This window comes from Pristiophorus japonicus, chromosome 6, assembly GCF_044704955.1.
Source record: "Pristiophorus japonicus isolate sPriJap1 chromosome 6, sPriJap1.hap1, whole genome shotgun sequence".
In the NCBI taxonomy this organism is placed as follows: Eukaryota; Metazoa; Chordata; class Chondrichthyes; family Pristiophoridae; genus Pristiophorus; species Pristiophorus japonicus.
In genome coordinates this window covers 254,708,344-254,734,062 of record NC_091982.1, presented here as the reverse complement: position 1 = coordinate 254,734,062, position 25,719 = coordinate 254,708,344, and the positions used below count along the sequence as shown (strand labels likewise).

The 25,719-nt window shown below is 47.6% G+C and overlaps 1 protein-coding gene across 1 annotated transcript in view; it reads left to right on the top strand.

Annotated features, from left to right (window-relative positions):
- Positions 1–24,180: 24,180 nt before the first annotated feature.
- The window catches only part of dner (delta/notch-like EGF repeat containing), a 368,701-nt gene continuing 367,162 nt past the window's right edge, over positions 24,181–25,719 (top strand). The window contains exon 1 of the mRNA XM_070882480.1: positions 24,181–24,533. Coding sequence (XP_070738581.1) covers positions 24,354–24,533 — 180 coding nt within the window. The 5' untranslated portion in view covers positions 24,181–24,353. The remainder of the gene's footprint in view (positions 24,534–25,719) is intronic.

The window sequence follows — 25,719 nt, the reverse complement described above, 5'->3', positions numbered from 1 at the left end:
CCCCTTCACACCCTTTGCACAATACCTGCACTCTCCCCCACCCTGCCTAACCCCCAGCCCCACTCCAAGAAAACACAATCTTATAATAAAACGCATGGAGAATTAGGCATGGAGAATGTTTGAACACTGCACTAACAATAAAACAAATCATATCAAAATGTATTACAATAAAGACTTGTTTACCACCCGACGTCTCAAAGTGCTTTACAACCAATGAAGTACTTTTGGAGTGTAGTCACTGTTATAGTGTCAGCTTAGAATTTATGTGCTTAGGTCCCTGGAGTGAAACTTGAGCATGTTTAAACCAAACTGATCCATTAATTGTATGCAGTTTTACTATATTATGGTGAGATTTACTGGGGTCTCCATATTTGATTGAAGGCCCTGGGCATGAGCTCTATAGGCCCATGTGTTCATCCATTCCTGATCATTGCACCTTCAGTGTGGAGGTCATCGCACATCAACTACAAGAAGCATACTGGCTGTTGACATCCAGCATAACTTGTTTCCAGCAACGAAAGAAATGAGGGCAAAACCACTCCCATGAGCTCCATGGTATATGCATAGATAGATTTATTTATGGGAAAAGGTAATCGCAAGGCTCATCTCATAGTTCCGATGCTTTTTTGTTCTTGGGATGTGAGTGATACTGACAAGGCAGCAACTTAAAAAAAAATCCTATTCATTCATGGGATGTGGGTGTTGCTGGCAAGGCCAGCATTTATTGTGCATCTGTAATTGCCCTTGAGAAGGTGGTGGTGAACTACCTTCTTCAAACTCTGCAGTCCCTGTGGTGAAGGTACTCCCACAGTGCTGTTAGGGAGGGTGTTCCAGGATTTTGACCCAGCGATGATGAAGAAATGGTGATATATTTCCAAGTCAGGATGGTGAGTGACTTGGAGGGGAACGTGGAGGTGGTGGTGTTCCCATGTGCCTGCTGCCCTTGTCCTTCCAGGTGGTAAAGGTCGCAGGTTTGGGAGGTGCTGTCGAAGAATCTCAATCCTCGTTTAACTGTGGCCATTAAAAATAAATGCCCACAGACATTGGCCTGAGATGCCAGTCTCAGGCCAAGATTGGCCATTATTTTTCGGGGGCTCAGTGGGCATGTTCGGTGGCGGGTTAGGCGGGAACATTTTTTTTCTGACAGCGGGTCAGGAACCTATGCTGTCAAGCCACCGCCACGCTACTTTCCCAGGGCTGAACAGACACAACACACAGCGGCGGGGGAGGCAATTTAGTTCATTATGACCTTGTTAAGAGCCTTTTAAAAATAATTTTGAGTTGACTTATAATTTTACCAGGTTGTCCATGGGGTGTACGCTGCTATGGCATCACATCAGGTAAGGGCGTCGGGAGTTGTGTGACTATGAACTCATTTCTTCACTTGACAGCTGCAATTGTGCTATAAAAGCTCCCATCTCACAGCTGATCACTTTCCCAGATCAAAAGCTGTTGCTTATTGCATTTGGAAAGCAGGTTGCAAATGTTTGGAGCAAGCTCTCCATCCAGTGTCACCTCTTTGGAACAATCTCTCTCACCATTGACAGATCGCTTCTGTCATCTCAAGTTCACCTGCCATCTATTACATTAGCATTGGTGGCCTTGAAACTATCTGTAAATCAACAAAGTCACCTCTGCACTGTTGTGTTTATATCCTTGTTGGCTGTACACCCTGAAAAGGACTTTTGAAATACTGTGACGCGAGATGGCTGGTCTGGATTAGGAAGAAACCTGTTGCTGGGAGAAACAAGTGGGGGCGAACCGCTCCCACAGAAACTGGTGAGAGAAGCTAGGTCTGTTCAAATGTTAATTTGAACACTGGCCTGCCAGCGGCCAATGACGTCAGAGTTGGGTGCTCTTAGGAAGGCCAAGGGACTCTTTCGTGTGTGGAGCCAGGCTGTCTAGGGAAGAGAGCAAGGTGTTAGGACAAGACCGACACCTGTATTATCTCCACAACGGTCCAGCAATCAAGACTGCTAGGCCATTTAACACTCACTCGGGAAGCCTGCAGGGATCGATCGACTGGCTTTGTTCAGAGTCCATTATATTTCAGATAAGCCCTGAAGAAGCCAAAAAGATTCTCCGGAGGCAACAGAACCATCCAAACCCAGCCAGAATTGTGGGTTACAGGAGTATAACTGTCGAGCATTTTGGAAGCTCGATCTTCGTTCTCTCGCATCCAACGTGAAGGCACGTTTGTCCACCCCTTGAGGATAAGGACCGAGAGTGAAGCCTCGCTTCTCCAAACCCGACGGAATTCAACTTTGACCTGGATCTCCATGCTTCAGTCAAGCACGGGGCCATGGAGTCGAACCGCTGAGGAAGGACCAGCGAGCAAGGAAGGGCGGATTGGGTGAGAACTCAATAGTTGCATGCTCACCAACCAATCCGTGAAAGTGCGCGAGGGGGTGTCAGTGTGCTCTAACCAAACCAGAGGGGTGTTTAGAGTTAGGTGGGTCCCGGGAGGGTATAGCCCGCGGGGAGGGTTGGTCTGTTGTAAGGTTAACAAGGGAAGTGCACTGTTTTACTGGGTATTACTGCACTGTGTGGTTCTACTTCACAAGAATCTGGCGAGTGGAGTGGAGGTGTTGATCTGTTGTAATAAACCTTGTGTGATTTTGAAATTGAAACGTTGGTCCGTGTCTCACTATAAGACAATCCGTTGTAACTCTTTTCACCCGATCATAAGGACAGGGTTAGTGTGCTTGCTATAAACGGGTGTTAAATCATAAACAGCAGATTGGATAACTGAGAGAGACCTATTGGCACCGGTCTCTGTGGAAAACCAACCCGTAGCACAGCAAGCAAGGCAGGGCCGATTTGACACCGATCACTGCCAAGTAAAAACCCTCACGTATTTGGACCCTACGGCGAGGCCTCGAAAACCTCGGGAGATAACCGTAGACTGACCACTTACATATCTCACCTTGGTCCTCAGAATCCCACCAAGATCAGCCCAACACCAGCAGCACCAGGCACACCAGGAGCACCAACAACAACACCAACCTTCTCCACACTCAACTGATGCTGCACAGGACAGAGGACATCAGCACCCAAGCACACTGCTGCCCGGGAGGCCAGGGCTGGTCTCACCATGGCCAGATTTACTTCACTTGATGCTGTACATCCTGGCTGTCACATGGTACACCAGGTTGGCACCACTCCACACCAACACCATAAAGCATCCCTAAAATGCCCAAGTCATTCCTTTCACACTCATCACCATTGCGGGGCATACCCTTATGTCTCACCACTCACTGCAACTCACTAAGCCACTTTCAAAGGTGGTACACAAATCTGTCCAAGAACGCAAAGTGTTGAAAATAAAGATTTCAATGTTTGACAGCACATTAACAGAACATTTTCATCAACATTGGCTAAAATACCCAAGTGCCTACCCTTGTGTGTTGTTAGTTGGTATGATTGGACTCGGGTGTGGGGTGAGTGTGAGGGGTGGTTAGCGAGATGGGGAAGTGGTAGTGTAGATAGCGAGAGAGGGATGGGTGGAGGTGTCAGGTCAGTTGGTGCGAGTAAGGATGTGCAGGAGTAGGGTAGGGAAGGTAGAGTGATGGGGAGGTGATAAGTGACACAGCAGGATAAGGTTGAGTGTGGCTTTGCTGTAACATTTTGTGATCCACTGAGATCATTGAAAGCCACTGCAGCCTGGTCCTCCTGATGACATCCCTGCCTGTGCCCTCCCATGCAATGTGCAGCCATGCTGCCCTGATTACCTGGGAAGGCCTCTTCCGCTCATTGGAAGGAAAGAGAACCTCCCTGTGCGCCGTGACTCCCTCCATAAGCATATGGAAGGAGTCACGGGAGAGCCTGCGTGCAGCCATGCACCTTTGTGCCGTGCTTGTTAGGGCTAAACTTTCACCTTCATTTTCGGCAGGCTTTCGCCAATTTTCTCGGCGGGTACAGCTGCCTTTGGTAGAGAAACCGCCCGGCAAAAGTTCCCCCCTAAGTTTTTTAATGGTGTCGCCCAAAGCTCAAAACGACCGCCGGGAACAAACCGCAGACGTGCACTCCGGAGAAAAACCGCCGGGGCGTAAGTTTGGCCTCAACGGAAGCCCGTCCAGATCGCCGAGGGAACCACCCTGTGACAGCTGCTTAAACAGGGCGGTCGGTGAGCACTCTGCAAAGAAAGGTAAGTTAAAGGTTCTTTTTTTAAAAAATTGTAAAACAGCGATTAGCTTTAAAACTGTCTTGGGAATGATTTTTAACTTTTTTTGTGTGAACATTTTTTTAAAAAGTTTTTCCCACCTCCCTAGGCCCAACCGCAGCCTTGGACTAAATTTTTTTTTTTTAATTTTAAGAACCGCCCGTTTCACTTAGTTGCCCCTTTAACCGTCGAGAAACTGCCGAGAATATTGGTGCAAGATCCATTTTCTCGCCGGGCGGTTATTTTTAACACAATTATGGGAAGTTTAACTAGCGTTACTTGCAAAATGTTAGCGTTTTTTTCTGGGGGGGGGGGGCAGTCGGACCTTGAGGGGCTCTCGGGAAAGCCCAGCCCTTAGTGTTTGCAGCACCTCAATGCTGTAGAACACTTACAGCACAATTGTCAAAATCAATTTGGCCATGGTCCCTTTAAGGAAACCGGCTGATGCCACATCATCCAATGACGTCACCAGATCTGCTTCCTTCAATTGGTCAGCCAACGTGCTGGGCAGGCTTAACAAGCCCAATCAGGGCAAAATTATTTCACAGAGCGGGCTGGAGCCAGCAAAAACAATTGGGCAGTAATAGTAGGGGATTTCAACTACCCTAACATTGACTGGGGGATCGAATTAGTATGAGAGGTATAGACGGTGCAGAATTCTTAAAATGCATTCCGGAGAACTTTTTTAGCCAGTACGCAGCAAGCTCAACAAAAGAGGGGGCGGTTCTAGACTTAGTTTTAGGGATGAAGCTGGGCAGGTGGAAGGGGTATCAGTGGGAGAGCATTTTGGAGGTAGTGATCATAATTCTGTTAGATTTATGGTAGTTATGGAAAAAGACAAAGATAGACCCGGAATAAAAGTTCTCGAGGAGGAAATAGTGAGGGTTCAGAGCAAGTAAGTTCCCTTAAAGAAAAAGGATGGGACTAACAAATCTAGAGCCCCTTTGATGTCAAGGGGCATACAGGATAGGATAAGGAAAAATGGGAACCTTATGACAGATACCGAGGGCTCAATACTGCAGAAACCCTAGAGGAGTATAGAAAGTGCAGGGGTGAATTTAAAAAGGAAATTAGGAAAGCGAAGAGAGAGCATGAAAAAATATTGTCAAGTAAAATTAAGGAAAATCCAAATATGTTTTATAAATAAATTAAGAGCAAGAGGATAACTAAATAAAGAGTGGGGCCTATTAGAGACCATAAAGATAACCTGTGAGTGGAGGCGGAAGTTGTGTGTTTGGTTATTAATGAATACTTTACATCTGTTTTCACGAGAGGGGCGATGCAGACATTGCAATCAGGGAGGAGGAGTGTGAAATATTAGATGAAATAAACATAATGAGAGAGGAACTATTAAGAGGGTTAGCATCTGTGATGTATGTAGCACTCCAATCACTGACTCCACACAGTCCGGTGTTGTAGTAACTGCTGTGACCTTGGTCCTTTATTGTGTAACTCCAGAGTGCCCCTCAGGTATGGTGGGCAGCCTTTTATACTCTGTCTCGCAGATACTTTCGCGTCTCCCACCACAGTGCCCCTTGTAGACTCAAGGTAGACAAGTCCCCTGGTCCTGATGAAATGCATCCCAGGGTATTAAAAGAGATGGTGAAAGTTATAGCAGATGCATTCGTTATAATCTACCAAAATTCTCTGGACTCTGGGGAGGTACCAGCAGATTGGAAAGCAGCTAATGTAACGCCTCTGTTTAAAAAAGGGGGCAGACAAAAGGCAGGTAACAATAGGCCGGTTAGTTTAACATCTGTAGTGGGGAAAATGCTTGAAGCTATCATTAAGGAAGAAATAGCGGGACATCTAGATAGGAATAGTGCAATCAAGCAGACGCAACATGGATTCATGAAGGGGAAATCATGTTTAACTAATTTACTGGAATTCTTTGAGGATATAATGAGCATAGTGGATAGAGATGTACCGATGGATGTGGTGTATTTAGATTTCCAAAAGGCATTCGATAAGGTGCCACACAAAAGGTTACTGCAGAAGATAAAGGTACGCGGAGTCAGCGGAAATGTATTAGCATGGATCGAGAATTGGCTGGCTGACAGAAAGCAGAAAGTCGGGATAAATGGGTCCTTTTCAGGTTGGAAATCGGTGGTTAGTGGTGTGCCACAGGGATCAGTGCTGGGCCAACAACTGTTTACAATATACATAGATGACCTGGAAGAGGGGACAGAGTGTAGTGTAACAAAATTTGCAGAAGACACAAAGATTAGTGGGAAAGCGGGTTGTGTGGAGGACACAGAGAAGCTGCAAAGAGATTTAGATAGGTTAAGCGAATGGGCTAAGGTTTGGCAGATGGAATACAATGTCGGAAAATGTGAGGTCATCCACCTTGGAAAAAAAAACAGTAAAAGGGAATATTATTTGAATGGGGAGAAATTACAACACGCTGCGGTGCAGAGGGACCTGGGGGTCCTTGTGCATGAATCCCAAAAAGTTAGTTTGCAGGTGCAGCAGGTAATCAGGAAGGCGAATGGAATATTGGCCTTCATTGCAAGAGCGATAGACAAGATAGAGGCAGAGAGGTTGTTTCCACTGGTTGGGGAGACTAGAACTAGGGGGCACAGCCTCAAAATACGGGGGAGCTAATTTAAAACTGACTTGAGAAGGAATTTCTTCTCCCGAGGGTTGTGAATCTGTGGAATTCTCTGCCCAAGGAAGCAGTTGAGGCTAGCTCATTGAATGTATTCAAATCACAGATAGATAGATTTTTAACCACTAAGGGAATTAAGGGTTATGGGGGAGCGGGCGGGTAAGTGGAGCTGAGTCCACGGCCAGATCAACCATGATCTTGTTGAATGGCGGAGCAGTCTCGAGGGGCTAGATGGCCTACTCCTGTTCCTAATTCTTATGTTCTTATGTTCATCCGATCCGAAGGTGGAGGCCTGCTCTCATTGTGAACACGGGGGACAGCGGTCTGTGGAGGAATGAAGTCTTCCCAGCTCCCACGGACCTTCCCCATCCATCTCCTGACGAGTAGCGTCAGCCCATCGTCTGCAATGATCCACAAAGGTAAACCGTGCGTCTCGCCCCCGTGAGATACCTGCACATCCGCTCTACCAAGAACAGGTATCAGTTCCTTGGTGTAGGTACGCAGCTTCGCCGTGACCGGGACCAGCTCGGGTCGTGCAGCTGGGTTGATCCACAGTTTATCAAAAGTTTCCTGACTCATCAGCGACTGACCCGACCCCGTGTCCGCTTCCATACTCACAGGGACTCCGTTAATCTTGACTTCCATAATCACTGGGGCCGAACCGTCGGTACACGTATACAGTCCAAACACATCATCTTCTTCTACCTGGGGCTGGGAGGCCCGTCGAGCCAAACCACAATGCTCCTCGCTGGACAGCAGATCATCTACCATCTCCTCAGCCACACGGTGAGTCGTGTTTCTTTTACACATACGCTGAAGCTGGCCTTTCGTGTGGCAGGTATTGCACGTATACTCCGCAAACCTGCACCGGTGAGCCCCATGGCTTCCTCCGCAGCGCCAGCATGGTGCTACTCGATTAGCCCCCCTCGGCGGACTCCGAGTTCCAGGACCCTGAGGTCCGTGCGCTCTGCCCTGGGCAGAGCCATGTTCTGTAGTTTTGTCCATGACGGGCACTATCCTGTGAATAGTACCTGCCGGGTTCGAGACCGTGTGGATCATCTGCTTGGTGCTGCAAGTCGAGGTCATAAATGCCCGGTTGATGTTGATGGCTTGCTGCAGGCCGACTGTAGGTTCAGTAGATAGCAGCTTGTGAAGGAGGCCCTCATGGCCAATCCCCATAACAGAAATGTCTCGCAATGCCTCGTCAAGGTGCGTGCCAAAATCGCACAGCACCGCAAGTCTGCTGATGTCCGCAGCATATTTTGTGACATCCTGGCCCTCAGGTCTGCAGTGGTGGTAGAATTTGTGCCTGGCTGTGAGGATGCTCTCGTTCGGTTTCAGTTTGTTACGAATGAGTTCAATCAGCTGCTCATATGACTTGTCCTTGGCGCTCGCGGGTGCCAGCAAATCCCTGACGAGACGGTAAACCTCATCGCCACAACTGGACAGCAATATCGCCTTACGCTTCTCTATCAGTGCGTTCGTGTTCCCTGTCAGGTCGTTTGCTATAAAATAGTACTCGAGCCTTTCCGTAAAGGCATCCCAGTCATTACCCTCTGTGAAATCCTTTAGCGTGCCCAAAGTAGCCATGGTTGCGTGAAGAGCTCGTCCGTGTCCTCGTCGCCATTTGTGATGTATGTAGCACTCAAATCACTGACTCCACACAGTCCGGTGTTGTAGTAACTGCTGTGACCTTGGTCCTTTATTGTGTAACTCCAGAGTGCCCCTCAGGTATGGTGGGCAGCCTTTTATACTCTGTCTCGCAGATACTTTCGCGTCTCCCACCACAGTGCCCCTTGTGGCGCACCATTGTAACTATACATTTAATGTACATGGACAATACATAACAGCATCTTTGAAAGTGGATAATTCCCCAGGCCCGGATGAAATGCATCCAAGGCTGTTCAGAGAAGCAAGAGAGGAAATAGCAGAGGCTCTATCATTTCCCAATCCTCTCTGGCTACAAGTGTGCTGCTGGAGGACTAAAGGACTGCTAACATTGTACTGTTTTAAAAGGGAAGAATGGATAGACCAAGTAATTACAGGCCAGTCAGCCTAACCTTGGTGGTGGGAAAATTATTGGAAAAAATTCTGAGGGAGCGGATAAATCTTCATTTAGAAAGCCACAGATTAAGCAAGGACAGTCAGCATGGATTTGTTAAGGGAAGGTCGTGTCTGATCTACTTGATTACATTTTTTGAGGAGGTAACAAGGAGGGTTGATGAGGGGTAGTGCACTTGATGTAGTCTATATGGATTTTAGCAAGGCTTTTGATAATGTCCCACATGGCAGACTGATCACAAAAGTAAAAGCCCATGGGATCCAAGGCAAAGTGGCAAGTTGGATCCCAAATTAGCTCAGAGGCAGGAAGCAAAGGGTAATGGTCAACAAGTGTTTTTGTGACTGGAAGGCTGTTTCCAGTGGGGTTCCGCAGGGCTCAGTACTAGGTCCATTGCTTTTTGTGGTATGTATCAATGATTTGGACTTGAATGTAGGGGGTATGATTAAGAAGTTTGCAGATGATACTAAAATTGGCCATGTGGTTGATAATGAAGAAGAAACCTGTAGACTGCAGGAAGGTTTCAATGGACTGGTCAGGTGGGCAGAACAGTGGCAAATGGAATTCAATCCGGAGAAATGTGAGGTAATGCAATTGGGGAGGGCTAACGCAATAAATGGCAGGACACCGAGAAGTGTGGAGGAACACGAAATGCATGTCCATGGATCCCTGAAGGTAGCAGGCCAGGTAGATAAGGTGGTTAAGAAGGCATTCGGGATACTTGCCTTTATTAACCGAGGCATAGAATATAAGAGCGGGGAAGTTATGCTTGAACTGTAAAAAACACTAGTTAGGTCACAGCTAGAGTACTGCTTGCAGTTCTGATCACCACATTACAGGTAAGATGTGATTGCACTCGAGCGGGTGCAGGGGAGATTTATCAGGATGTTGCCTGGACTGGAGAATTTTAGCTATGAGGAAAGATTGGATAGGCTGGGGTTGTTTTCTTTGGAACAGAGGAGGCTGAGGGGAGACCTAATTGAGGTGTATAAAATTATGAGGGACCTAGACAAGGTTACGGACCAAGAGCTGGAAAGTGGGATTATGCTGGATAGCTTTTTGTCGGCCGGCATGGACACGATGGGCTGAATGGCGACTCCTGTGCTGTAAATTTCTATGATTCTATGACCCGCCACTGACCCCGGCCACACCGGACTCATTGAGGTGGGGGAAATCGCAGCCATTGTGTAGGACTGGAGTCACCTGTAGGTCAACAATCCAGCAATTTCATAACCCACAAATGACCAGATTTTCTTTACATTCTCTTTCACAACTTGCTGAAGTAGTTTTTGGAGTCATGGAATCTGGATTTCCTGTTCAGTTTAATAACCACTAGACTGGTGTTGAATTGTGTTGATGGTTTACACTGTTCCCCAGCTGCATGAGAAATTACGGTACAAAATTTGATCACTCCCAGATATTCATTATTCTCCTTATCTTTAATTTGAACTCCTTAATTAAATTGCAACTTTGTAAATATCCCGAGCTATCTATTATACCCTGTATGAATCATCCCAACCCTTCTATTACAGTACAGCCTTGAATTAGTCTAAACTATTCATAATTTCATTGGGGTAATTTTGTGACGCTTCTCTCCAAGCGCAGAACCTCGCAAGTGGCAAGTTAGTCGTAAAGGCAGATTACAACATTTTAGCCTCGATTTTCCAACCTGTACTTGCCACTAGCTGGTCTCTGTGTCAGGAGCAGAGCCCAATAGAATTATCCCTCAATATAAACCATCTGAACCCTTCAATTGGATGACTGCTTTCTAATCATGTCTGTGTTCCATATTAGTAGCTCTAGGAGAGGTGTGTTCCTGCTACCTTGCCAATTGGCATGTGGGCTGAGCAGGTCATAGTTCTATGTTCACAAACCCTATACAGCCCTATACAGCCAGCATCTCACAGCCCACGTTCCTTGATGACCCTGAGATGCTGAATGCCCACAGCGCTTGGTCTGCCCTCCTGTGAAGAGACACTTGGTCACTCAACCAGAAAACACCAGGACTGGTTTGATGAGAATGATCAGGCGATCCAAGAACTTATAGATCGCAAGTGCAGAGCATTTCTGAGCCTCAAGCAACAACCCAACTCGGGAGCAGCAAAGCAACATTACAGGCGGCTCAAGGCTGAGGTCCAACAAAAAACCCGGTACCTAAAGAACAGGTGGTGGATGGAGAAAGCACAGGAGATACAACAATTGGCCGACAGCCTTGATGTGCGAGGATTCTTCATCGCAGTCAAGGCCACCTACGGTCCAAACTCCCAAGGTCCAACCCCACTGCTGGCCAAAAACGGGGAAACACTCATCAAGGAGCAGTCAGGGCCCACTGGAAGGAGCACTTCGAAGATCTGCTCAATCGAGACTCTGCCTTTGACTTGAGTGTTCTTGACTCCATCCCGCAGCATGCGACCCACCACCACCTCAGTGAAACCCGAACGTTTCACGAGGTAGGAAAAGCCATAAACCAGCTCAAGAACAACAAGGCTACGGGAGCAGATGGAATCCCTGCTGAGGCGCTAAAGTATGGCGGAGAGGCACTGTTGGCACGGCTACATGACCTCATCTCTCTCATCTGGAGGGAGGAGAGCATGCCGGGAGATCTCAGAGATGCAGTGATCGTGACCATCTTTAAAAAAGGGGACAAGTCCGACTGCAGCAACTACAGGGGAATCTCCCTCCTATCAGCCACTGGAAAAGCTGTCGCTAGAGTCCTCCTCAATCGTCTTCTCCCTATGGCCGAGGAGCTCCTCCCGGAGTCACAGTGTGGATTTTGTCCCCTACGGGGCACATGATATTTGCAGCACGACAATTGCAGGAAAAATGCAGGGAGCAGGGCCAGCCCTTATACATGCCCTTTTTCGACCTTACAAAGGCCTTTGACACTGTCAACCGTGAGGGTCTATTGAGCGTCCTCCTCCATTTCAGATGCCCCCAAAAGTTTGCCAATATTGGCCAGAAATAGCAGCGAACCCGGGGACTGGGAGAAATTTAGAACTCAGCAGAGGAGGACAAAGGGTTTGATTAGGGCAGGGAAAATGGAGTACGAGAAGAAGCTTGCAGGGAACATTAAGACGAATTGCAAAAGTTTCTATAGATATGTAAAGAGAAAAAGGTTAGTAAAGACAAACGTAGGTCCCCTGCAGCCAGAATCAGGGGAAGTCATAACGGGGAACAAAGAAATGGCGGACCAATTGAACGAGTACTTTGGTTCGGTATTCACTAAGGAGGACACAAACAACCTTCCGGATATAAAAGGGCTCGGAGGGTCTAGTAAGGAGGAGGAACTGAGGGAAATCCTTATTAGTCGGGAAATTGTGTTGGGGAAATTGATGGGATTGAAGGCCGATAAATCCCCAGGGCCTGATGGACTGCATCCCAGAGTACTTAAGGAGGTGGCCTTGGAAATAGTGGATGCATTGACAGTCATTTTCCAACATTCCATTGTCTCTGGATCAGTTCCTATGGAGTGGAGGGTAGCCAATGTAACCCCACTTTTTAAAAAAGGAGGGAGAGATAAAACAGGGAATTATAGACCGGTCAGCCTGACATCGGTAGTTGGTAAAATGATGGAATCAATTATTAAGGATGTCATAGCAATGCATTTGAAAAAAGGTGACATGATAGGTCCAAGTCAGCATGGATTTGTGAAAGGGAAATCATGCTTGACAAATCTTCTGGAATTTTTTGAGGATGTTTCCAGTAGAGTGGACAAGGGAGAACCAGTTGATGTGGTATATTTGGACTTTCAGAAGGCTTTCGACAAGGTCCCACACAAGAGATTAATGTGCAAAGTTAAAGCACATGGGATTGGGGGAAGTGTGCTGACATGGATTAAGAACTGGTTGTCAGACAGGAAGCAAAGAGTAGGAGTAAATGGGGACTTTTCAGAATGGCAGGCAATGACTAGTGGGGTACCGCAAGGTTCTGTGCTGGGGCCCCAGCTGTTTACACTGTACATTAATAATTTAGACGAGGGGATTAAATGTAGTATCTCCAAATTTGTGGATGACACTAAGTTGGGTGGCAGTGTGAGCTGCGAGGAGGATGCTATGAGGCTGCAGAGCGACTTAGATAGGTTTGGTGAGTGGGCAAATGCATGGCAGATGAAGTATAATGTGGATAAATGTGAGGTTATCCACTTTGGTGGTAAAAACAGAGAGACAGACTATTATCTGAATGGTGACAGATTAGGAAAAGGGGAGGTGCAAAGAGACCTGGGTGTCATGGTACATCAGTCATTGAAGGTTGGCATGCAGGTACAGCAGGCGGTTAAGAAAGCAAATGGCATGTTGGCCTTCATAGCGAGGGGATTTGAGGACAGTGGCAGGGAGGTGTTGCTACAGTTGTACAGGGCATTGGTGAGGCCACACCTGGAGTATTGTGTACAGTTTTGGTCTCCTAACCTGAGGAAGGACATTCTTGCTATTGAGGGAGTGCAGCGAAGGTTCACCAGACTGATTCCCGGGATGGCGGTACTGACCTATCAAGAAAGACTGGATCAACTGGGCTTGTATTCACTGGAGTTCAGAAGAATGAGAGGGGACCTCATAGAAACGTTTAAAATTCTGACGGGGTTAGACAGGTTAGATGCAGGAAGAATGTTCCCAATGTTGGGGAAGTCCAGAACCAGGGGACACAGTCTAAGGATAAGGGGTAAGCCATTTAGGACCGAGATGAGGAGGAATTTCTTCACCCAGAGTGTGGTGAACCTGTGGAATTCTCTACGACAGAAAGTTGTTGAGGCCAATTCACTAAATATATTCAAAAAGGAGTTAGATGAAGTCCTTACTACTAGGGAGATCAAGGGGTATGGTGAGAAAGCAGGAAGGGGGTACTGAAGTTGCATGTTCAGCCATGAACTCATTGAATGGCGGTGCAGGCTCGAAGGGCCAAATGGCCTACTCCTGCACCTATTTTCTATGTTTCTATGTTTCTATGAATGGGGTACTGAAGTTGCATGTTCAGCCATGAACTCATTGAATGGCGGTGCAGGCTAGAAGGGCCGAATGGCCTACTCCTGCACCTATTTTCTATGTTTCTCTGTTTCTAATATCCTCTGCCTGCTCTACGACGACATGCAGGCTGTGATCCTTACCAACGGATCTATTACAGATCCAATCCACATCCGGACCAGGGTCAAACAGGGCTGCGTCATCGCTCCAACCCTCTTCTCAATCTTCCTGGCTGCCATGCTCCACCTCACAGTCAACAAGCTCCCCGCTGGAGTAGAACTAAACTACCGAACCAGTGGGAAGCTGTTTAACCTTCGCCGCCTCCAGGCCAGGTCCAAGATCACCCCCTCTGTCGTTGAGCTACAGTACGCGGATGACGCCTGCATCTGCGCACATTCTGAGGCTGAACTCCAAGTCATAGTCGATGTATTTACTGAGGTGTACGAAAGCATGGGCCTTACGCTAGACATCTGTAGGACAAAGGTCCTCCACCAGCCTGTCCTCACCGCACAGCACTGCCCCCCAGTCATCAAGATCCACGGCATGGCCCTCGACAAAAGTGAACCATTTCCCTTACCTCGGGAGACCATTATCAACAAAAGCAGACATTGATGAGGAGATTCAACACCGCCTCCAGTGCGCCAGTACAGCCTTCGGCCGCCGAGGAAAAGAGTGCTCGAAGACCAGTCCCTCAAATCTGCCACCAAGCTCATGGTCTACAGGGCTGTAGTAATACCCACCCTCCTGTATGGCTCAGAGACATGGACCATGTAGAGTAGACACCTCTACATGGACCATGTAGAGTAGATGTCTCCGCAAGATCTTACAAATCCCTTGGGAGGACAGGCGCACCAACAACAGTGTACTCGTCCAGGCCAACATCCCCAGCATTGAAGCACTGACCACACTCCGTTGGGCAGGCCACATAGTTCGCATGTCAGACACGAGACTCCCAAAGCAAGTGCTCTTTGCGGAGCTCCTTCATGGCAAATGAGCCAAAGGTGGGCAGCGGAAGCGTTACAAGGACACCCTCAAAGCCTCTCTGATAAAGTGCAACATCCCCACTGACACCTGGGAATCCCTGGCCAAAGACTGCCCTAAGTGGAGAAAGTGCACCCGGGAGGGCGCTGAGCACCTCGAGTCTCAGCGCCGAGAGCATGCAGAAATCAAGCGCAGACAGCGGAAGGAGCGTGCGGCAAACCAGCCCACCCACTCCTTCCCTCAACGACTATCTGTTCCACCTGTGACAGAGTCTGCGGCTCTCATATTGGACTGTTCAGCCACCTAAGGACTCACTTCAGGAGTGGAAGCAAGTCTTCCTCGATTCCAAATGACTGCCTATGATGATGATGAGTTCTATGTTCACACCCATCTTCACCCTGACAGTTTAGTCTGTGTTCCATTTACTGTACAGATCAGACACTCTGCATTGCATTTGGTGCTGATAATGGTGTGACTGACATTGCACTTGTGTTCTGGTTATTGACAACCAAGTATATTACAATAGATCTACTTTTTTATTACTCTATCACTTTACTGTTATTTTGCACTGCATTTCTTCACTGTCTTATTTCACTTGCTACATTCCCGTCCTACAGTTTGGAACAATCTCTTCTTGGAACTTACAATTAAAAAGATTTTTTATAAAATGGGTCGAACAACCTATTCAACATAAACTGGCAACAAACATGAATTTGTGTTTTGTGGAAGAAATAAAGCCATAAGATGTGTGAATACTGAATTATCACACTAATAAAATACTGGTAATGCATTCCTCTTGTTTGTCTATCTCACATGGCATAAGTTTCATCACTGAGTTATCCTCTATATAAGGTAATGACTCTTCTTGTCATTCACAATAAAAAAAGTAATATTGCAGGGGTTAAGTTACAACTACTGCATACCACCTGGGCCATGAGCTCAAGTTCAATATATCTCTAGGTTCTTTGTCAAATCCTGTATCATAAATTTGACAAATTTTCAAGTACTATTTCATGTGACACCTGCAAACAGCAACCACAATGTAAACAAAATGTTGCACTACTACATTAAGAAATAACATTTAAAATATTTCTGAATCTCAGTGAATTAGGAGCATATAGGAACAGAGCAGGCCATTTAGCTCCACGAGCCTGTTCTGCCATTCAATGAGATTGTGGCTGATCTGTGATCTAACTCCATATACTTCCTATACTCGCCTTTGCCCCATATTCCTTAATACCTTTGGTTAACAGAAATCTATTATTGTCAGATTTAACATTAACTATTGACTCAGCATAAGCTGCCATTTGCAGAAAGGAATTCCAAATTTCTACCACACTTTGCTTGTAGAAGTGTTTCCTGACATCACTCCTGAAAGGCCTGGCTCTATATTTTAGACTATGTAACCTAGTCTGAGACTCACCAACCAGCAGAAATAGTTTCTCTCTATCTACCCTATCAGTTCCCCTTAATATCTTGAAAACTTCAATCAAATCACTCCTAATCTTCTAAATTCCAGGGAATACAACTCTAGTTTGTGTAATCGCTCCTCGTAATTTAACTCTTCGATTAGGTACCATTCTATTAAATCTATACTACAATCCCTCGAAGGCCAATATATCCTTCCTGAGGTGTGGTTCCCAGAACTAAACATAGAACTGCAGGTGTGGCCTGACCAGGGCTTTATACAGCTGCAGCATGACTTCTAACCCCTTGTATTCTAGTCCTCCAGATATAAAGGCCAGCATTCCATTAGCCTTTTGATTATTTTTTGTATCTGTCCATGACATTTTAATAATCTATGTACATGGATGGTGATAGACCCCTAAGTCACTATGGACCTACACTGCTTCTAGCTTTTCACCATTTAGAAGTACTCTGATCTATCCTTTTAAGGTCCAAAGTGGACGACCTCAAACTTACCTATATTGAAATCCATTTGCCACAGTTTTCCCATTCATTAATTAATATCTCTTTGTAATTTTATGCTTTCATCTACATTTCTTACAATGCTGCCTATCTTTGTGTCTTTGGCAAACTTGGCAAACTCTCTATCCCATCATCTAAGTCATTACTAAATAAAGTGAAAAGATGTTTTTTAAAAATAATTTAAGGTAATAATCTCATTTGGGATTCAGATAACTTTGGTCTTATGGGTTGGAATAGTTCAATTAGTTTTGCCTTCTCATTTACTGAAAACTATTCATTATATTCTCTATATTGTATCCAATACTCAGTGGATGGAGTTGTGTTACTAATTAAGTTGACTTGTATTCCGTTAAGCTGGTTACATTACATACGACTCCTTCCACCAGATTATATTTATCAAAAGCAGATGCTGAGCAGTTCTGTAGAGCTGGTTTGTCCACCCTACAATCTATTAGCCTGCACAGCCTGCCAATCCAGCCCATAATGGCTTGGCTTTTAATTCTCAGTTGCTTGTTTGTCCTTTTTGAATTCTGTGGGCTTGGAGGTTTGGAATGGACAATTCTTGATGGTGTCAGTAATGTATTTGCTTCATGGGTTCTATGCTTAAGAATTCATAGCAACACATTGATATTAAGAACTAGTTGGTTTATTAGCAAAGGTTTAACAATCACACTACACATTACCAGGCTCACAACCACCTGCCTCATCGTGGATCCCCTAAACCCAACTGGTGGGGATTTTATTGAGTCTTGTGAACATCACGTGACTGGCTAAGCCACTCCTAACTCAACAGCTCTACAGCTATTTTGTTGCCAAACAAAAATAAACATTAAATCAAGTGCCCCCTTATTAAACTCCAAACAGTTTTCAAGTGCCCTTTTTTTGGTTTTTTTTGTGTTTTTTTTGTTTTCTTGTGTTTTTTTGGGGGTCACTAAAACCACAAATTATACAAGTGCCCCCTGGCTAAAATGGGAGGGGGATACTAAAACCCAGCAATAAAACAAATTAAACTTTAAAACATATAAAATCAAATTAAAATTTAGTTGCCGGAGGTAACGATGCACTCCAGTCCCTCCGGCGCCCACCTCTCGCGGAAGGCCGCAAGCGTTCCATTGAACACCGCGTGCTCCATCTCCAGGGACACCCTGGCTTGGAGGTAAACGCGGAAGAAAGGCAGGCAGTCGGGCTGAACGACCCCCTCGACCGCCCGCTGCCTGGACGGCTGATGGCCCCCTTGGCCGTGCCCAGGAGCAGTCCTACGAGGAGACCCTTGGACCTACCCGCTCCCCTCCGCACAGGGTGCCCAAAGATCAGGAGTGTGGGGACTGAAGTGCAACCAGAATTTGAGGAGCAGCCCCTTTAAATAATAGAACAGGGGCTGCAACCTCGCACATTCCATAAAAACATGGAACACAGACTCTTCCAGACCGCAGAAATTGCAGGCAGCCTGGGAGCTCGTGAACCAACTTAAAAATGTATTGCACGGGACTGCTTCAACGGCTCTACAAACCTGTGAGCATACATTACAATGTCCTCTATCGCCTCGCCCCTCCCTATCACTGTAACCTCCTTCAGCCCTATAATCCTCCGAGAACTCTGCTCTCCTCCAATTCTAGCCTCTTGCGCATTCCGATTTTAATCACTCCACCATTGGCGGCCGTGCCTTCAGCTGTCCAGGCATTAATCTCAGGAAATCCCCCACTAAACATCTCTGTTTCTCTACCTCTCTCTCTTCTCCTTTAAGATGCTCCTTAAAACCTATCTCTTTAACCAAGCTTTTGGTCATCTGCCCCAATGTCCCCTTGTGCGGCTTGGTGTCAAATTTTGATTAATAACACTTCTGTGAAGCATCTTGAGACATTTTACTACATTAAAGATGCTATATAAATGCAATTTGTTGATGTTGTTGCTTCATTTATGGTGAAATCCTAAATCAGAACACCAATATCTGTTAGTATCAGGAGCGTGAGAGATCTGTAAATTAATGGGAACATTGATTTAAACTTCTTTGTGGGCCATGAGTCTACGTGGTATGCATCTCAGCAGCCTTGGCCAGAATTTTGTGGGGTGGCAACGGGCATGATCGGAGGTGGATTGGGTGAGAAAGTTGTTCTTTTTGGGAGCGGGTTGGCAACCCACTGTCATCCCGCTCCCGTGCCTTTTCCCCAGCCGTGTCTTTCAGTGCAGACCCAACCCGAACGGTAGAGGCGGGCGACCCAATTAAAATTATTAGTAGCTAGTTGTCAGACCCTTAAGAGTGGTTTTAATCTTACTTTTTAAATTTAACTGGATGAATACGGGAAACGCTGCTTAGGAATCACATCTGTCAACCTGGGGCGGGAGTTCAGTGGCCATTGCTCCAGCTGATTAGTTGACAACATCAAATGCACTATAAAAGCTCCCACCTGACAAATGATCACTTTCCTCAGCAAAAGCTGTTTCTCACTCCATTCCCAGCACAGATTTTGCAGGCTGCAGTCTTTCCAGAAAAGTCTCCATCCAGTCTGTCCTTATTGGAAGAATTCTCTCACCAGTAACAGATTGCCTCTATCATCTCGACTTCACCTGCCACCTATTCCATCAACATGGATGCCATTTATACTGTTGCACCTTGGTTCTCAGAATCCTACCATGATGAGCCTCAACACCAGCAGCATCAGGCACACCAGCAGCACCAACAACACCACCAACCTTCTCAGCAATCACCTGATACTGCACAGGATAGAGGGCATCAGTACCCAAGCACGTTGCTACCCGGGAGGCCAAGGATGTCCTCATCATGGCCAGATTTACTTCACTTGAGACTGTACACCCATGTTGCTGTCACATGATGTGCCAGGTTGGCATCACCCCACAGCAACACTGTAAAACATCTCTGCAATGACCAAGTCGTTCCTTTCACACTCACCATCACAATGTCTCACCATTCACTGCAACTCACTAAGTCACTTCCAAAGGTGCACACACATCTGTCCAAGACTGGAAAGTGTTGAAAATAAAGATTGTTATGTCTGACAGCACATTAATGGAAACTTTACATAAACATTGGATAAAACATCCAAGTGGCTATCCTTGTGAATCTACTTGTGTGTCATCTTTCTCTTCCACATGCTTCTATGAGGTGCTAGCCCTGTAACTTCAGCAGAGATAGAGGCAGCCTTCTGCCAAGGAGCTGGAGAGCACCTCACTGCACATCAGTGGAGCCATGAGGACCCAGATCTACACTGACATTCCTCCTCGAGAGGAGGTCCAAGAGCCTCAGCCATCTATCCTCCATAGGGAGCATGTGCTCCTGTGAGTGGCACATTAGCTGCTCCATGAAGGTGGCCATCCTATCCATAGAGAATCCTACAGTCACCATCGCCTGCGACATGCTGATACTCATGTTTGGAAATAAAGTACTCCATTCTCTGAACATTTGCAGACATCATGCTCGCAAAACCTGTCAGAAATCCCTGCCCTTCTTCCTGCATCTCCAGGATTGCCCTCCGGCGAGGAGTCTCCACTGCTGTCCCTATCTCGACCATCTACTCTTGCTCACTTGTGATTTGTGACAGACCAGGTCACAACACTATTCTATCTCGTGTGGCACCTACTGAGTTGTGTGTATTTACACTGGTGCTGGGTGTTCTTATGTCTGGTAACAGTGTGCCCTCAGAGACTGGAGGCTCCTCTGAGGAGTCGTCTTTCTCTTTCTCCTGGACAGTGGGGAGGGGTGGGGAGGGGGGGGGGGGCTCTTGATAGACCTGTGGGAGAGTAAAGAGATGTTAGATATGTGATATGTAGATTGGGTATAGATAACCATATGCACATGATGACCATTCAGTGGCTGCTGACATCAGTGCCCACATGAGTGACTGCTGTATGCCATAAAGCTGTATGAAATGCAATTCTGTCACCAAGTTACTGAGATGTCCCCCTCTCTCTGTCTCCCACCTCCAGCTGCTCGGCAGCTCCAGATATTTCTAAAGCAGCCTCCTCTGCTTTTGTAAGGTTTGCAAATGATGGGGGGGGCCACTGCCAGTCCTTTCTCTCTCCCTCCTCCTTTGGGCTCTCTTTTCCTGCAAGGAGGGAAAAAAGAGAAAGTTGAATGAGAGTGATGAAATGAGTGTAAGGAATGGATGGGTTAGATCTTTAGAGGGAGACTATGATGGAGTGGGGTGCCAAAGCCATGTGGCCTCCTTGTGTGTTGTTGGTTGGTATGCTTGCATTAGGATGAGGGTGAGTGTGAGGGGTGGCTAGTGAGATGGGAATGTGATAATGTAGGTCGAGGGATGGGTGGACATGCAAGTTATATTGGTGTGAGTAAGGATGTGTAGTGGTAGGGTTGGGAAGGCAGAGTGACGGGGATGTGATGAGAGGCACAGCAGGATGAAGGGGGGTGTGACTTTGTACTCACGTTTCCTGATCTAATGAGAGCATTGAAATGTTTGCGGCACTGCACCCAGCTCCTCCTGACCATATCCCTGCTGTTCTATCCTCTGTAATCTGCAACCAGGCTGTTTTGATGTCCTGGGGAGGTCTCTTCCGCCCACTGGAAGGGAAGAGGACCTCCCTGCGTGCTCTGACTCCCTCCGCAAGCATATGCTTATGGAGGGAGTATCGGAGAACCTGGGTGTAGCCCTCTGCCTCTGTGCAGTCAATGTCAGTGTTGGAACACTCCCAATGCTGTACTGCACTGACAGCACAATGTTACATTGACATTCAAACCCAATGTGGCCATGGCCCCTTTAAAGATTCCAGCTGAAAATGCGTCATCAATGACATCACCAGACCCATAGCATTTAATTGGACCGGGTAACGCGCATGGTGAGCTTAATAGGCCCTATTAAGGAGCGGGATGGAGCCAGCAGCATGGTCGCAACCCGCCATGGCCACCGCCCGCACTGGACCCACCCAGGTAGGCAACATTCTGGCCAAGAAGCTTGGTCATATAATTAGACATCTTGGTTCTTTAACCAATTTATTTCATCTCCTTCCTTTTTTATTTGCTTCTCTGTTGGACCTTTGTCGAATTCAGATTTCGATGTTCCGATTCCATAAACCACTTTTAATCCCTCAGCACTTTCTCAGAACTCTAAGGACATTTGGCAGCATAGAAAGCTGATTGGTCATTTGGCCCATCAAAGTACATTCTTTCCAGAGATTATGTATAATTGGTCATGAGCTCTACCCAATCCTTTTAATCATATTTAGGAAAGTTCTGACAAAATCCTTCCTATGCTAACAGATGAATACATCCAAACTCCAGAATACCCATCTAAACTTCACATCCTACATTCTACATCCTCAATTGGTTGTCTTCCTTGGCAGAGCTGCTCAGGAAATGAGTCACACAGAAGTGGATTATCTCTCGACATGCTCCCTAATCCTACCCCCCATTATCCTCTTGCCCCTCCAGTGTTTAGAAACAGGGCGGTAGCCACGGGTGATGATGATGATAATGATGGCGCACCCAATGAGCACCTGGGCCCACCTAAATCTGAGTCTGAGCGAATGCCATGAATGCAGCCATGTCCAGCGAACAAATGCCAGAAAAGAGATCGGATTGACACTAAAAGACAAGCAAGACAAGCGGGTTGTGTAGAGGACACAGAGAGGTTGCAAAGAGATTTAGATAGGTTAAGCGAATGGGCTAAGGTTTGGCAAATGGAATACAATGTCGGAAAGTGTGAGGTCATCCACCTTGGGGAAAAAAAACAAAAAAAGAGAATACTATTTGAATGGGGAGAAATTACACCATGCTGCGGTGCAGAGGGACTTGGGGGTTCTTGTGCATGAATCCCAAAAAATTAGTTTGCAGGTGCAGCAGGTAATCAGGAAGGCAAATGGAATGTTGGCCTTCATTGTGAGAGGGATGGAGTACAAAAGCAGGGAGGTCCTGCTGCAACTGTACAGGGTATTGGTGAGGCCGCACCTGGAGTACTGCGTGCAGTTTTGGTCACCTTACTTAAGGAAGGATATACTAGCTTTTGAGGGGGTACAGAGACGATTCACTTGGCTGATTCCGGAGATGAGGGGGTTACCTTATGATGATAGATTGAGTAGACTGGGTCTTTACTCGTTGGAGTTCAGAAGGATGAGGGGTGATCTTATAGAAACATTTAAAATAATGAAAGGGATAGACAAGATAGAGGCAGAGAGGTTGTTTCCTCTGGTCGGGGAGACTAGAACTAGGGGGCACAGCCTGAAAATACAGGGGAGCCAATTTAAAACCGAGTTGAGAAGGAATTTCTTCTCCCAGAGGGTTGTGACTCTGGAATTCTCTGCCCAGGGATGCAGTTGAGGCTAGCTCATTGAATATATTCAAATCACAGATAGATAGATTTTTAACCAATAAGGGAATTAAGGGTTACGGGGAGCGGACGGGTAAGTGGAGCTGAGTCCACGGCCAGATCAGCCATGATCTTGTTGAATGGCGGAGCAGGCTCGAGGGGCTAGATGGCCTCCTCCTGTTCCTAATTCTTATGTTCTTATGTAAGACGAGCAGACGTGGGGTGAACCTCTAAATGTGGCACCCTCTGTTTCAGCATTGGGTCCATTGGGATTGGGGTGGAACAGCATTTTATACCAAGGGCGAATTGAATTATTTCCACAACACAATACAGATGATTTGCTGTGGCGTCGGACCTTTGGTCATTGCCCGTCCACCACAGGTTGATGGACCATCCAAAGTCCCGTCCTTAGCCACACCACTGGTTGGAAAGTGGTTTCCAGAAGAGCTTCAGCTCCCTCGCCAACCGAGTCCTGCTCCTTCCCCCAAGGCGCCTGGGGATCACTGCAACTCTGAACCCAGAGGCCAACAAAAAAAAAATCCTCAATCCGTTGACATTCGGCAAATATTTCCATTTACAACCGAGAAAGCTGCGCCATGTCAAGGCAATGCTGCCCTGACATAACTCAGAAACCAAGAGTGTAGATGTAGGGAGTGGAGTCGATTGACATCCATCAGAGACCAGTGCATGGGGTCGGGAGAGGCGGCTTTCTGTGGCGACACATCAATGTGACTGGCGACTGAACTCAGCCACCCGCCGAATGATAATAAACCGGCTCAGTGTGCTGGGTGAGCCAAGAATTGTGTTTTTAGACCATTGAGGATAAAGCGTGGGGAGGCTTTTTGCAATTCATTGGTCTCCGGCTCACGGTGCTGTGAAATTCTGTCCACTTTTATTTCTTCGCCTGCCCTGCTCCTTTAAGGCGAGGCAGGTGCTGTAGACAGGAACTTACCGCAATCCTCACCAAAGGGGATGGGATCCATCACAGCATGAGCTCTGCACTCGGCGCCGCTCTCCTTTCCAGCACAAGGCGTCTCCTTGAAGTGTGCGGGTAAAAATAGCCCCGGACAATAAGAAAGCAGGTCCGGCTGGATGCGAGAGAGTGCCGAAAGTAGGTTGATCCCACCAGGATTCAGCCCCTCGTCAACCTGTCGTCATTAGAAACCCAGTTCTCCTCGCCCGCAGCCGCGATCTCTTCAGTCTGCCAGGAGTCGGGTTACTCGGGCAGACCGCGAACCTGGTGCAGAGACACCAGACCGAGACAGACACAGCGGGAGGGGAGGGTGGGCACAGCCGGAGACCCCCAGCCCTCAGCCCGGCCGGGGGACAAAGCAGCACCGCCACACGTCCCAGAGCCCAGGCCCCCGCTGCCCAGCCTCCTGAGATGCCGGCTCTCTTGCTGCTGGTGGGCACCCTGGCCGCCCTGTGTGCCGCCAGCGCCAGCCCGCTCAGCCCGTGTGCCAGCCAGCCCTGCCTGAACAACGGCACTTGTTTAACTTTGCCAGGACAGCGGGCATCCTACAACTGCACCTGTGGCCCTGGATTCGCGGGGCAGCAGTGCCAGGTAAGAGTGCCAGGGGTGGGATAAGGGGTGGGCGGTGGGGAGCTGCGAGGCGTGCCGTGATCCAGGGGGAAGGGTGGGTAGGGCAGCAGGAGGTGGGCAGAAGGGTGACAGGCTGGGGCTGGGGCTGGGGCTGGGGCTGGGGCTGAAAGCTGCCCGCTACCCATGTGGGAACGGGATCAGTGAGAATGAAAAGCGTCTCCGAGGCGAGTGAGCGGCTCTCGGAGCGGGTCTCTGCCCCCCCCCGCCCTGTGACCGCGATCGCACGGAACCGCGCAGAGCGGCGCAGCCTGCTCCCGTCCCCCGGGCATTGGAAACATGCGATCCGGGCAACTGTGCCTGCCCTCTCGCTGGCCCCTGCTGCCCCAGGGACGGTGCCATTTAAACCGGCTTTCATGCAGACTGCCACCAAAGCACCGCGGTCGGTTATTCGGGCAAAGAAAAAAAAGGCAGAGGTGCCCGCGGACATCCCGAGTGTTTGGGGCTCCATTTGCTCCGCGTGCTCCCACCCTTGCATAAATCCTCCCATCCGAGCAGCTGGGAAACCCCGCTCCCAGCCTTCAAATATTCATCAAACTGTGAACGTTATTTATGGAGACTGTGTGCTGTAACAGTGTGGTGTTAATAGTGCGGGGGCTGATCATTGCAGACACTGCTCGGGAACACGGTGAGTTTCTGTGTGAAACTTTAGCGGTGCTGGACTGAGAACAAGGTGATTCAATGACACGGGCTCTGGTGCCGAGCTATCTCAGCCGGGGGGTGCATCATTCCGAACAGGGCTCAGTTTGATTTGCGTGCACCTTTTGGGGAACACCGATTCCCTGCCCTGTATTTTTAAGCAAGACAAACTAGTCTTTAGATGGAGCCTTATGGCGTTGCTCGGGACTTCTCAAAGCCCCTTAACATCCAATTCATTTATTACAGCGGCGTTACCCCCTTCTCCCCGTCAGTGTTTTATTGGCGGTGCCGATCTGTTAACGGAGACCAGCAACTAACCAAATCCAAATAATTCCCCCCCCCCCGCTGTCTGATAGTACAGCACCGCAGGAACAGCTGGACGGAATATTCACTGGTACCTCTGCCGGAAGGGTCTAAGCATCGTGTGCACTGACTTAATCGCTACCTCCCAAATTCACTCTAATCACCACGCGAAAAACCTGTCGATACATTTCCGCCCAATTCTATAGAC